Here is a 15,032-nt window from a genome sequence, read left to right on the forward strand (position 1 = left end):
GCTATTGGAGGTATACGTTGGAAGAATTTTCCAGCATATACATCCGACGTAAGGCTGCGACATGTGCCATTGTATAGGTATACAGTGTCATACATCGCTTATAGGATCACATAGTTCAAAAAAAGTATACAGCGCGGTATACATTTTTTTACGGTACAGTTTCCCTCTGTATAGATTAGCGTAGTCTACTACGCTATTACATACAGAAAAATAAAGGTATACAGACGTATGCCGGACTGGCGTATGCCACAAGAACACTGTTTTGGCATACCCCATGTAAATGCGCGTTAATGGATATATTCCATGTATACACCAAGAATTTTCCTGGCGCATGTGCAAAACTTGGGGCTTTAACACTATCCAAACAAAGCCAAAGACTCCAAAGAAATTCTAGACATGCAAGAAAATTCAAGAGTTGCATACCGTAGTTACATTTCTATTTTAGCTGCAGGCAAACTACAATGCATTCACTTTCTTCTACAGGAAACACGCTACGAAGATGCAGCAACACACATTACCAAGAATGTAATTGTATACCCTGAGGGCGGATTTACACGAGCGTGTGCATTTTGTGCGCGCAAAAAACACGGCTTTTTGCGCACGCAAAAGGCACTTAACAGCTCCGTGTGTCATCACATAGGATGTGCGGCTGCGTGATTTTCGCGCAGCCGCCATCATTATGACGCTCTGTTTGTATGTTTGTAAACAGAAAAGCACGTGGTGCTTTTCTGTTTTCAATCATACTTCTTACTGCTTTTGCGCGAATCACGCACGTCCCACGGAAGTGCTTCCGTGAGGTGCGCGTGATTTTCACGAACCTATTGACTTCAATGGGTGCGTGATGGGTGAACAGCGCAGAAATATAGGCCATGTCATGCGTTTCATTCTGCGTGAAAATCACGGACTGTCTGCACGGCCCCATAGGCTAACATAGGTCCGTGCGATGCACGTGAAAATCACTTGCGTTGCACGGATGTATTACACGTTCGTGTAAATCCGCCCTTACACTAAGATTTCCAAACACTGGGAATGATGGGCGCACAGCCTACACTATAAAAATACAGCCGCAAAAAAGGAAGTGTTATCCTGGCATCTGCTGGAACCAGATTCTTCTTTTATGGTTGGATGGTAAAACCCAATGTACTGTACCATTTTTAAAAACACACCTCAACTACTCAAAAGTCCAATGCAGTGTGCTTAACATCATTCACATTGATGGACTATAGGACAGTAAGCTGGCCATACTCATATTATAAAAGTCAGCCATGCCTACAGATTTAGGCCTCATGAACACGACCGTAAAAACACCCGTTATTGCGGGTCGTTATTACGACCCGCAATAACGGGCTCATAGGCTTCTGTTAGCCACGGGTACCTTCCCGTTTTCTCATGGGAAGGTACCCGTGCCGTTAAAAAAGATAGAACATGCCCTATTTCATGCCGTAATAACGGCACGGGCATCCCATAGAAGTCTATGGGGCTCCCGTAATCATGGGTGGCTGCGTGTGTTCACCCGTGATTACGGGAGCGTTGCGAGGTGAGGCGAGGTCAGGGGACTACCCGGTCTGCAGGCCACAGCCCAGTGGCGTAACTACCGCCGGGACTACAATGAAAACTATGGCAGAGCGGGGAGGTATCTCCCCGCTCTGCCATAAACAAAAGACATGTATCCCCTATCCTGTGGATAGGGGATACATGTGTGATCGCTGGCAGCGATAAGTAGAACGGGGGACTGAAAGTCCCCCCATGTTCTCCATGACTCTCACCTCTGACTTCCGAGGTCTGTGTCGGCAACCCCGTAGAAATGAATGGAGCGCCGGTCGCGCTTGTGCCTTTCATTTTTATTGAGCTGTGGAAGTCAGAGGTGAGAGTCATGGAGAACTTGGGGGGACTTTCAGTCCCCCGTTCTCCTGATCGCTGCCAGCGATCACACATGTATCCCCTATCCACAGGATAGGGGATACATGTCTTTTGTCTACACTGTAGGTCGCATCTTTTGGGGGGGTTGGGGACAGGGGCTGTAAGGCGTTCCCTACAGGGGGGGGGGGTCTGTATGGCGTTCCCTACAGAGGGTGGGGCTGTATGGCATTCCCTACAGGGGGGGGGGGGCTGTATGGCAGTCCCTACAGGGGGGGGGGCTGTATGGCAGTCCCTACAGGGGGGGGGGGGGTTGTATGGCGTTCCCTACAGGGGGGGGCTGTATGGCATTCCCTAAAGGGGGGGGGGCTGTATGGCAGTCCCTACAGGGGGGGGGGGGTTGTATGGCGTTCCCTACAGGGGGGGGCTGTATGGCATTCCCTAAAGGGGGGGGGGCTGTATGGCGTTCCCTACAGACCCCCCTGTAGGGAACGCCATACAGGCCCCCCCTGTAGGTGACGCCATACAGCCCCCCTGTAGATAGCGCCAAACAGCCCCCCCTGTAGATAGCGCCATACAGCCCCCTTTGTAGATAGCGCCATACAGCCCCCCTGTAGATAGCGTCAAACAGCCCCCCTGTAGATAACGCCATACAGCCCCCTTTGTAGAGAACGCCATACAGCCCCCCTGTAGATAGCGCCAAACAGCCCCCCCTGTAGATAACGCCATACAGCCCCCTTTGTAGAGAACGCCATACAGCCCCCTTTGTAGAGAACGCCATACAGCCCCCCTGTAGATAGCGCCAAACAGCCCCCCCTGTAGATAACGCCAAACAGCCCCCCCTGTAGATAACGCCATACAGCCCCCTTTGTAGATAGCGCCATACAGCCCCCCTGTAGATAGCGCCATACAGCCCCCCCTGTAGATAACGCCATACAGCCCCCTTTGTAGAGAACGCCATACAGACCCCTTTGTAGAGAACGCCATACAGACCCCTTTGTAGATATCTACAGAGGGGACTGTATGGCGTTATCTACAAAGGGGGACTGTATGGCGTTATCTACAGGGAGGGTTGTATGGCGTTATCTACAGGGGGGGCTGTAATAAACCCACTATCTACAAGGGGGGGTGGGGTTGTGTGACACCCAGTGGAGGGGGGGGCCCCAGTCAAAAGTTTGCTATGGGGCCCAGTCTTTCCTAGTTACGCCCCTAACACAGCCCACATTTGTTTTCAGAGTTCAAGAGAAAAACATGGCACTCACTTTTTTTTTACGGATCCGTAAATACGGATGGAATACGGGTGGAATACGGGTGCACACGGTACCGTATTTACGGACACGGATCCGTAAAAACGGGTGCAATACGGGTGGAATACGTGTGACCATGGAGCCGTATAAACTCCACCGTACTCGACCGTATTTTTTCACACCCGTAAATACTGGCGTAAATACGGGTCCGGTGTCACACGTATTCCACCCGTTTTGCACCAGTATTTACGAACCCGTGCTCGTAAATATGGGTCCGGTGTCACACGTATTCCACCCGTATTTACGAGCACGTTTTTGGCAGCAAAATAGCACTGCACTAATCGGCAGCCCCTTCTCTCTATCAGTGCAGGATAGAGAGAAGGGACAGCCTTTTCTGTAATAAAAGTTAAAGAAATTCATACTTACCCGGCCGTTGTCTTGGTGACGCGTCCCTCTCTTCACATCCAGCCCGACATCCCTGGATGACGCGGCAGTCCATGTGACCGCTGCAGCCTGTGATTGACCTGTGATTGGCTGCAGCGGTCACATGGCCTGAAACGTCATCCAGGACGTCGGCCCGGATGTCGAGAGGGACGCGTCACCAAGGCAACGGGCGGGAGACCGGACTGGGGGAAGCAGGAAGTTGTCGGTAAGTATGAACGTCTTTTATTTTTATTTTTTACAGGATAGGGGATACATGTCTTTTGTTTATGGCAGAGCGGGGAGATACCTCCCCGCTCTGCCATAGTTTTCATTGTAGTCCCGGCGGTAGTTACGCCACTGGGCTGTGGCCTGCAGACCGGGTAGTCCCCTGACCTCGCCTCACCTCGCAACGCTCCCGTAATCACGGGTGAACACATGCAGCCACCCATGATTACGGGAGCCCCATAGACTTCTATGGGATGCCCGTGCCGTTATTACGGCATGAAATAGGGCATGTTCTATCTTTTTTAACGGCACGGGTACCTTCCCGTGAGCAAACGGGAAGGTACCCGTGGCTAACAGAAGCCTATGAGCCCGTTATTGCGGGTCGTAATAACGACCCGCAATAACGGGTGTTTTTACGGTCGTGTGCATGAGGCCTTAGTCAGGATTGGCCGACGATCAGTGCAGCATAGAATTAATGGTTTCCCAGAATAGGGGCTTAAAAGAGTGATTACGATAAAACACTGAAAGCAGTACAATTTATCCTATGCCCATTCTTTGCTTTACACTTCTCCAGTTACTGACCTTGTTCATACTGGAGCAAAAAAAATAAAAAATCTCTCCTTCTGAGCAGACATTGTTACAGAGAGTAAGGCTATGTTTACACAGAGTTTTTTGACGAGTTTTTTGACGCGGAAACCGCCCCGAAAATACCTCCCATTGATTTCAATGGGAGGCGGAGGCGTCTTTTTCCCGCGAGCGGTAAAACCGTCTCGCGGGAGAAAGGAGGGACATGCCCTATCTTCGGGCGTTTACGCCTCTGACCTCCCATTGACATCAATGGGAGGCAGAGAAAGCGTATTTCGCAGCGTTTTATGCCCACGGCGCTCAATGGCCGCAGGCGAAAAACGAAGTGAAAAACGCAGCTAAAATTGGCGTGCAGGGAGAGGAAAATCTGCTTCAAACTTCCAAATGGAATTTTGAGGCAGAAATTCCACCTGCAAAAAACTCAGTGTGAACATAGCCTAATAATAATACCAAGTAAAATATTTGTAATAATAGTTTTCTTACCATGAATTTGTGTTATTATCAGCTTCAAGCAAATTAACAGCTTTAGTAGTGACATTGCTGTGAGGTATAATCAGAAAAGAAATAAGGCCTGGAAATTCTCTTCTTAAACTTTTTCTTCAGGTATAGAATAAAATCCCACTTTCAAAAGGAAAAAGTTGCCACCGAAATTAATAGTAGGAAAGGTACAAGACCTAAAAAGAAAAAGAAATACATTAATAAATGAATGTAATGAACTACTATGAATGTTGTAATGTAAAGAAGTAAAAAACAAGATGTATTAGTTAGGGTTCATTCACACGTTGCAGTTAAGGTGCCACATCGAAAAAACACATCTGAAAAATGAATGCATTTTTAGCCCCTTCCCGCTCCTGGACGTACTATTAGGTCATGGCAGCTGTATCGTTCGCTCTCCATGACCTAAGAGTACGTCTCGGGAGTAACGGCCGTTTCGGCCGTCCTCCCGACACATACAGGAGCTGTGACAGCTGCTGTCTCGTACAGCAGCTGTCACAGCTCCTACAGCGGGGACCGATCGCTGTGTCCCCGCTGATTAACCCCTTAAAAGTTCTATAGAGATCACGGCTTTTTAGGGGTTAAGCTGCCATCGCCGGCCTGCTACACGATAGCGGCCAGCGATGGTGACTATGGCAACCGGACACCAAACAATGGCGTCCGGCTATGCCATAGACGGAAGCCTAGTGGGTCCTGACAAAGTCAGGACCCACTATGCTTGCTGTCAGTGAGTAGCTGACAGTTCTAATACACTGCACTACGCATGTAGTACAGTGTATTAGAATTGCGATCAGGGCCTCCTGCCCTCAAGTCCCCTAGTGGGACAAAGTAATAAAGTAAAAAAAAGATGTGTAAAAATAAGAAAATAAAAGTTTTAAAAGTATTAAAAGTAAAAATCCCCCTTTTTACCTTATCAGTCATTTATTATTAATAAAAATATATGAACAAACAAATAAACGATACATAATTGGTATCGCCGTGTCCGTAACGGCCTGAACTACAAAATTATTTCGTTATTTATACCGCACGGTGGACGCCGTAAAAGAAAATAATAATAAACCGTACCACAATCACAATTGTTTGGTCACTTCACCTCCCAAAAAATGGAATAAAATGAGATCAAAAAGTCGAATGTACCTAAAAATGGTGCTGATCGAAACTACAGTTTGTTACGCAAAAAATAAGTCCTCGTACGGCTTTATTGATTGAAAAATAAAAAAGTTCTGCCGCTTAGAATAAGGTAACACAAAAAGTGAATGATTTTTTACGAAACGTATTTTATTGTGCAAACGCCATAAGACATAAAAAAAAAAACTATAAACATAGAGTATTGCCATAATCGTATCGCCCCGCAGAATAAAGTGAATATGTCATTTATTGCGCACGGTGAACGCTGTAAAAAAAATAGAATAAAAAAACAATAGTAGAATTGCTGTTTTTTAGTCACCACGCCACCTAAAAATAGAATAAAAACTGATCAAAAAGCCGCATGCACCCCAAGAAAACTACAATGGATTCCTCAAGGGGTCTAGTTTCCAAATTGGGGTCACTTTTCAGGGGGTTTCCAATGTTTTGGCACCACAAGACCTCTTCAAACCGGACATGGTGCCTAATAAAAAAGAGGCCTCAAAATCCGCTAGGTGCTCCTTTGCTTCGGAGGCCGGTGCTTCAGCCCATTACCGCACTAGGGCCACATGTGGTATATTTCTCAAAACTGCAGAATCTAAGCAATAGGTATTAAGTTGCGTTTCTCTGATAAATCCTTTTGTGTTATATAAAAATGGTATAAAGAGGATTTTCTGACAACAAAAAAAAGTAAATTTCACCTCTACTTTGCTCTAAATTTCTGTGAAACACCTAAAGGGTTCATAAACTTTCTAAATGCTATTGTGAATACTTTGAGGGGTCTAGTTTCTAAAATGGGGTGTTTGATAGGGGTTTCTAATATATGGGCCCCTCAAAGCAACTTCAGAACTGAACTGTAACCTAAAAAAATACATAAATTAGGCAATACTTCGCTTCTTACATTATACTGATAATGAGCCGTGTCCACCCCGAGATGACCCCAGTTTTGACTGTTTGTATAAACGGAGACCCCTATTAGACCGTTTCAGTGCCCGGTTTTCCCAAGCATACACCCCCGAGAAGTGTATTTCTATTGATGAGTCCCTGGTACATTTTAAAGTGAGGGTTCAATTCCGCGAATACTTGCCGGGTAAGAGGGCAAGGTATGGCGTGAAGATGTATAAGCTGTGCGAGAGTGCATCAGGGTATACCCACAGATTTAGGATATATGAAGGAAAGGCCACCCCCAAACCAGACTGCATCCTGGACTACAACAGGTACATGGGAGCGATGGACTTGTCAGATCAAGTCCTGAAGCCCTACAGCGCCATGCGGTGTGGTATAAGAAGCTGGCCGTGCACATCATACAGATGGCATTGTACAATGCGTACGTGCTACATCGATGTGCAGGCCAGAGGGGAACTTTCCTGGAATTTCAAGAGGTGATTATCAAGAACCTAATCTTTAGGGACCAAGAAGGGGGGCCACACGCATCGTACCAGGGTGGCAACACTTTCCAGGAGTAGTTCCCCAAACTGGCAAGAAGGGAAAAAGTCAAAAGAGGTGCAAAGTCTGCTATAAGAGGGCGATAAGGGATGACACAATATATCAATGTGACACGTGTCCCAAATAACCAGAGCTCTGTATGAAAGAGTGTTTTAAAATTTATCATACATCCCTTGGTTTATAATTTACCCCAATTTTACTTACCCTGATGCACTCCGCACAGCTTATCCCCCCTCGTCTTTCCCCTCTGGGCCCTGCTGTGTGCCCAGGCAGCTGATAACAGCCACATGTAGGGTATTGCCATACCCGGGCGAACCCACATTACAGTTTATGGGGTGTAGGTCTCCGGTCAAAAAGCTCACTACACCTCTAGATGAATTCCTTAAGGGGTGTAGTTTTTAAAACGGGGTCACTTCTTGCGGGTTTCAACTGTACTGGTACCTCAGGGGCTTCTGCATACATGACTTCGCACTAGAAAATCCCCTGTAGGCCAAATAGTGGTCCTTTCCTTCTGAGCCCTCCCATGGGCCCAAACGGCAGTTTATCACCACAAATGGGATATTGCCGCACTCAGGACAAATTGGGCAACAAAATGGAGTATTTTATTTCGTCTGAAAATAAGAATTTTTGAGCTAAAACGACATATTATTGGAAAAAATATTTTTTTTTTAATTCCCAGCCCAATTCAAATAAGTTCTGTGAAGAAACTATGGGGTCTAAATGGTCACATTACCCATAAATTAATTCCTTGAGGGGTGTAGTTTCCAAAATGGGGTCACTTCTGGTGGGTTTCCATTGCTTTGATACCTCTGGGGCTCTGCAAATGCGACATGGCACCCGAAAACCAAACCAGCAAAATCTGCACTCCAAAGAACACACAGCGCTCCTTCCCTTCTGAGGCCTCCCATGGGCCCAAACGGCAGTTTATCGCCACAAATGGGGTATTGCTGCACTCAGGAGAAATTGGGCAACAAAATGGGGTATTTTGTTCCCTGTGAAAATAAGAAATTTTGATAAAAAATGACATCTTGTTGGAAAAAATGAATTTTTTTTAATTTCACAGCCCAATTCAAATAGGTGCTGTGAAAAAACTGTGCGGTCAAAATTGTAACAACAACCATATTTGAATTCCTTGAGGGGTGTAGTTTCCAAAATGGGGTCACTTCTGGTGGGTTTCCATTGCTTTGATACCTCTGAGGCTCTGCAATTGCGACATGGCACCCGAAAACCAATCCAGCAAAATCTGGACTCCAACAAACACATAGCGCTCCTTTCCTTCTGAGCCCTCCCATGTGCCCAAACGGCAGTGCAGCAATACACCATTTGTGGTGATAAACTAAGGACAAATTGAGCAACAAAATGGGGTATTTTGTTCCCTGTGAAAATAAGAACATTTGATCACAAATGACATTTTATTGGAAAAAATTAAATTTTTTTAATTTCACAGTCCAATTCAAATAGGTGCTGTGAAAAAACTGTGCAGTCAAAATGGTAACAACAACCGTAAATGAATTCCTTGAGGGGTGTAGTTTCCAAAATGCGGTCACTATTGGGGGATTCCTACTGTTTTGGCACCTCAACACCTTTTCAAACCTGGCATGCTGCCTAAAATATATCCTAATAAAAAAGAGGCCTCAAAATGCACTAGGTGCTTCTTTGCTTCTAGGGCTTGTGTTTTAGTCCACGAGCGCAGTAGAGCCACATGTGGGACATTTCTAAGAATCTGGACAATACATATTTAGTAGTGTTTCTCTGGTAAAACCTTCTGTGTTACACAAAAAAAATTGAATAAAATTGAAATTCAGCAAGAAAAGTGAAATTTGCAAATTTCACCTCCACTTTGCTTTAATTCCTGTGAAATGCCTGAAGGGTTAAAAAACTTTCTAAATGCTGTTTTGAATACTTTGAGGGGTCTAGTTTTTAAAATGGGATGTTTTATCAGGGTTTCTAATACATAGCCCCCCTCAAAGCCACTTCAGAACTGAAGAGGTACCTTAAAAAAAAGGCTTTTGAAATTTTCTTAAAAATATGAGAAATTGCTGTTTATGTTCTAAGCCTTGTAACGTCCAAGAAAAATAAAAAAATGTTCAAAAAATGATGCCAATCTAAAGTAGACATATGGGAAATGTGAACTGGTAACTATTTTGGGTGGTATAACTGTCTGTTTTACAAGCAGATGCATTTAAATTCTGAAAAATTCTATTTTTTCAAAATTTTCTCAAAATTTAGCAATTTTTCACCAATAAACAGTGAATATATCGACCAAATTTTACCACGAACATGAAGCCCAATGTGTCATGAGAAAACAATCTCAGAATCGCTTGGATAGGTTTAAGCATTCCGACGTTATTACCACATAAAGTGAAATATGTCAGATTTGAAAAATGGGCTCTGAGCCTTAAGGCCAAAACTAGGCTGCGTCCTTAAGGGGTTAATGTCATTTGATGCATTTTTAAATGCAGTTGAATTAATAAACACAACCGCGTTGAAAAAGGCACATTATATCGCGGTAAAAACGCATACAGCATTCGGATGCGTTTTTTTTATGCGGTTCTAACCACAGCTCAACTACAACTTGTGATTAGACCCTAATTGTATTAGCAGTAAAAGTTGTTCTATGCCAAGCCTTAAAGGGGTATGCCCATCTTACACATTAAGGGCATGACCAGACGTGGCGGAATTGCTCTGGAATTCTGCTGCGGACAGTCCGCTGCGGAAATCCGCAGCGTACACGTTTCTCCATTGCTTTCCACAGCTTTTTAGTGAGGTTCGTTTACACATTGCGGAAAACTCCGCTGCGGACCATAGGCTGTGGTGCGGAATTTGGTATCCGCAGCATACACTGGCTGTTGCGGACGTGTAGCGGACTTGTTGCGGACTCATTGCGGAATTTCTCCATTGACTTCAATGGAGAGTCAAAATTCCGCAATGAAGTCCGCAGATGTTATGTGTGTTGCGTAGCGTATTAGTTTTACGAACATGACATTTCTTCATTCTGGCTGGACCTATGTATTTCTAGGTCTACAGCCAGACTGAGGCCCCATGAACACTAATGTAAAAACGCCCGTAATCACGTGCCGTTATTACGGCACGGGCAGGCCCATAGAAGTCAATGGGGCTCCCGTAATTACGGGTGACTACGTGTGTGCACCCGTAATTACGTGAGCGTTGCTAGGCGACATCAGGAGATAGTCACTGTCCAGGGTGCTGAAAGAGTTAAACGATCGGCAGTAACTGTTTCGGCACCCTGGACAGTGACTTCCGATCACAATATACATCAACCTGTAAAAAAAATAGAAGTTCATACTTACCGAGAACTCCCTGCTTCTTCCTCCAGTCCGGCCTCCCGGGATGACATTTCAGTCCATGTGACAGCTGCAGCCACTCACAGGACAATCACAGGCTGCAGCGGTCACATGGACTGCCGCGTCATCCAGGGAGGTCGGGCTGGATGTTGAAAGAGGGACGCGTCACCAAGACAACAGCCGGGTAAGTATGAATTTCTTTTACTTTTACTAGGGAAAGGGCTGTCCCTTCTCTCTATCCTGCACGGATAGAGAGAAGGGAAGTACTTTCACCTCAATACGCAACGGCTAGTCCGCATCAATTTAATGCCCATTTTAGGCAGAGCCGCAACAGAATCTGCAACGCAGATTATGTGCGGCATTGATGCGGACAGTGGCGGAAGAAATACGCCACGTCTGGTCATGCCCTTAAGGCATATTCACAGGCTATGCCACAAAAGTCTAATATATGTGGATCCCCGACCAAAAACGAAACAAAAAAACAAACAAACCTTAAACACGGCACGGTGTGGACCTGGCCCTAATGTTTTACTCTATGTTGGCATAGTTTTTTTAACGTCCTTTTATTTTTCTAGTACGTTACAAGGCTTAGAACATAAGAAGCAATTTCTCACATTTTAAAGAAAATTTCAAAAGCCTTTGTTTTTTTTAGGGACAAGTTCATTTCAGAAGTGGCTTTGGGAGCCCTATATATTATAAACCCCCATAAATCACCCTATTTTAAAAACTTCACCTGTCAAAGTATCCAAAACAGCATTTAGAAAGGTTCTTAACCCTTTATCCGTTTTACAAGCGTTAAAGGACAGTGGATATGAAATTTACAAATTATTTTTTTTTTGCAGAAAATCAGTTTTATTCAATTTTTAAGTGAAAAGATAAAAAAAAACAATTTTTAAGTTAAAAGATAAAAAAGAACCCCAACATTTGTAAAGCAATTTCTCCCGTGTACTGCACTACCCCTAATGGGGTAATAAACTGTTGTCTGGACACACAGCAGGGCTCAGAATGGCAGGAGCGATGTTTGGCATGCAGATTCTGCTGGATTGGTTTTCGGGTGCCATGTCGTATTTGCAAAGCCCCTGATGTTATGGAATTGTAATTTGAGCAATTCCCCAAAGGCTGCTAGAGACTGCTTGTGCAAATAAATCCGTAACCTCAAATCCGTCACAACTCTGATCAGTCTTAGGCTACTCTGAGTTCAATGTTGGATAGGAGGTGCAATACAGGTAAACCTAAACAGGAACCAGACAGCCAGAGGGTAAACAGAACATCCAAAACAGTAAGCAAGTGGATATCACGTAAAGCAGAGGTCAGAACCAGCCGAGAGCAGATAGCCAAAATCGGTAAACAAAGGGTTATTCAAATACACGCCGAGGTCAATTTCAAAGAAGTCCAGAAGTCATTGGTAAAGGGTGTAGGTAAGTAGCTTGATAAAAAACACATGCAGACAGGAAATTCACAAGCAAAGAGCAGGTGGAGGAAGCCAGGTATAAACACTAACCCTATACATGATAGGCAGAAGGACAGAGTAAGGGTATGTGCACACGATAGCAGGCATTTACGTCAGGAGAAAACAGCTGCCTCGTTTCAGTCGTAAATGCTCCTCCTCGCATTTTGCGAAGGCTTCTCTGACAGCCGTACATTTTGAGCTGCTCTTCATTGAGTTCAATGAAGAACGGCTCAAATTACGTCTGAAAGAAGTGTCCTGCACTTCTTTTGACGAGGCTGTATTTTTACGCGTCATCGTTTGACAGCTGTCAAACGACGAGGCGTAAATGACAGGTTGTCTGCACAGTACGTCGGCAAACCCATTCAAATGAATGGGCAGATGTTTGCCGACGTATTGTAGCCCTATTTTCAGACGTAAAACGAGGCATAATACGCCTCGTTTACGTCTGAAAATAGGTCGTGTGAACACAGCCTAAAACCAGAACCGCCCAGAAGCTAGAACAGTAGTGATGGTGATCTGAGAAGTGACTCAATTTTGGAAACTACACCCCTCAGGGCATTCATTTAGGGTGTTAGTGAACATTTTGACAGCACAGGTGTTTCATAGATTTTATTAGAATTAGGCAGCGAAAATGAAAAATTACATTTGTTCCAAAACTATGTTGTTTTAGCTCCCAATTTTTCACTTTTACAAGGGTTAATAGGAGAAAAAACGCAACACAATTTGTTACTCAATTTATCGTACGACAAAACCCCATGTGTGGCCCTAAACTGCTATTTGGGCATACAGCAGGAATCAGAATGTAAAGGGAGCCATTTGGCTTTTGGAGCACAAATTTTGGCTGGACTCGTGTTCGGGCACCTTGTCGCATATGCAAAGCCGCTGATGTACCAAAGTATAGTGGAACGTCCAGAAAAACGACCCCGTTTTGGAAACTACACTTTTACAACTTCTCTTTTACTAGAAAATAATGTGCAGTGGATTTTCCACAGATTTGTAATTTTAGTTAACAATATGTTGTGCTCAGCTTGTGCCACTGAAGACAAATACCTCATAAACTGTTAAGCAGGTTCTCCCAGATATGGGAATGACATATGTGGACGTAAACTGCTGTTTCGGTATGCCGTAGGGTTCAGAAGGGAGGGAGTGCCACTTGGTATTTGGAGCACAGATTTTGCTTGGCAGCTCTGTTTTGGATTTTACTGGTATTTCAGTTTATAATGTGGGGGCATATGTAAGTTGTGCGGAGAACATCAGGGCATAACAAGAGGGTATAATAATGAAGTAAATTAATAATAATCCACAGATGTTTAGTCAGTGTCACACTGATAAATGGTGACCAATCGTATCCCACTTTTGGAACTTACTCTGCACATTTTGTGTCGCTATATTCTGAGAGCCATAACTTTTTAATCTTTTTTGCGACAGAGCCATGTGAGGGCTTATTTTTTGCAGGACAATCTATAGTTTTTAGCAGTATCATTTTGGGGTACATGCAACTTTTTGATCACTTTTTATTCTATTTTTTGAGAGGCGTGATGAACAAAAAACAGTAATTCTGCTATTGTATAATTTAGTTTTTTTTTATGGTGTTCACCATGCTCTGTAAATTACATATTTACTTTTTTCTGCTGGTCGTTTCGATTATGGCGATACCAAATGCATTACTTTTTTTTTATGTTTTACGGTGTTTGCACAACAATATCACTTTTTATTTCATTTTGTGTTGCCATATTCTAAGAGTCATAACTTTTTTATTTTTCCATCAAGAAAGCCGTGTGAGTGCTTGTATTTTGAACGAACTGTAGTTTTTATTAGTACCATTTTTGGGTACACACGACTTTTTGATTCTTTTTATTACATTTTTGTGAGGTGAAGTGAGCAAAAAATAGTGATTCTGGTATTATATTTATTTTTATTTTTTATGGCATTCACCACGCGGCATAAATAAGATAATATTTTTATAGTTCAGGATGCTATAGTTCAGGTGATAAGAATTATATATAGTTTATTTATTTATCTATTTTTTTTTTCTACTAATAAAGGACTTTATAAGGAATAGAGAGCGATTTCTAATTTTATTGCTTGAAACTTTTACTTTTTTTTTTAGTCCCACTTGGGACTTGAAGGTCCAACCGTCTGATCTTAGTTGTAATACACTGCAATACTTATGTATTGCAATGTATTATACCTGTCAGTTTCATACTGACAAGCAGCCTATTCGGTCTAGTAGGCTTCCGTAGATGGCAGACCCAGAGGCCATTGTTAGGCCTCTGGTTGCCATAGCAACCATCAGCACCCCACAATTGCGTCGTGGGGGCGCTTTATGGTATTGTAACCCCTTAGATGTGGCAATCGCTATTGACTGCAGCATTTAAGTGGTTTATCGGTGGGGAACACAGCTATCGGTCCCCGTTGAATGAGCTGTGATAACTGCTGTACGGGACAGCAGTTATCACAGCTCTAAAATGTGTCGGGGGGTGGCATCGGGTTAAACCTGTGGCGTACTATTACTGAGCTGAGCACGCACCATGCACTCAGCTCGACGTAATAGTAGTGTGCAGAGCAGGAAGGGGTTAAAGCGCAGTGAATATAGTCAATACAAAAAATGAATTGAATTCTGAGAATATGATCATTAAATAAAAACATTTTTAGCTTCACCCTTTCATACATTCCTAGAGAAATAGTAGCAAAAATAGTATAATGAGGGCTAGTTCCCAGTGAAATAACTGTGCCTGTTGTTACAGTATCTAAAACACCATTTAAAATTTTATGCTAACCCACGCCTTTATTTCCACTGATGCGTTTAGGATTTGAAAGGGTACTCGTAGGGATTACCAGGGTACGATTTAAAGGGCTCCCTATTCAGAGAGG

General features: G+C 43.8%; 1 protein-coding gene across 9 annotated transcripts in view; it reads right to left on the reverse strand.

Moving 5' to 3' along the window:
• Positions 1-15,032, reverse strand: part of ADGRL3 (adhesion G protein-coupled receptor L3) — a 2,099,109-nt gene that overhangs the window by 1,852,866 nt on the left and 231,211 nt on the right. For all 9 annotated transcript variants that reach the window (XM_075863876.1, XM_075863871.1, XM_075863866.1 and 6 more), the window contains exon 3: positions 4,821-5,011. In XM_075863876.1, the coding sequence (XP_075719991.1) occupies positions 4,821-4,875 (55 nt within the window). In that variant the 5' untranslated portion in view covers positions 4,876-5,011. The remainder of the gene's footprint in view (positions 1-4,820; positions 5,012-15,032) is intronic.

Source organism: Rhinoderma darwinii, chromosome 1 (assembly GCF_050947455.1).
Source record: "Rhinoderma darwinii isolate aRhiDar2 chromosome 1, aRhiDar2.hap1, whole genome shotgun sequence".
NCBI lineage: Eukaryota > Metazoa > Chordata > Amphibia > Anura > Rhinodermatidae > Rhinoderma > Rhinoderma darwinii.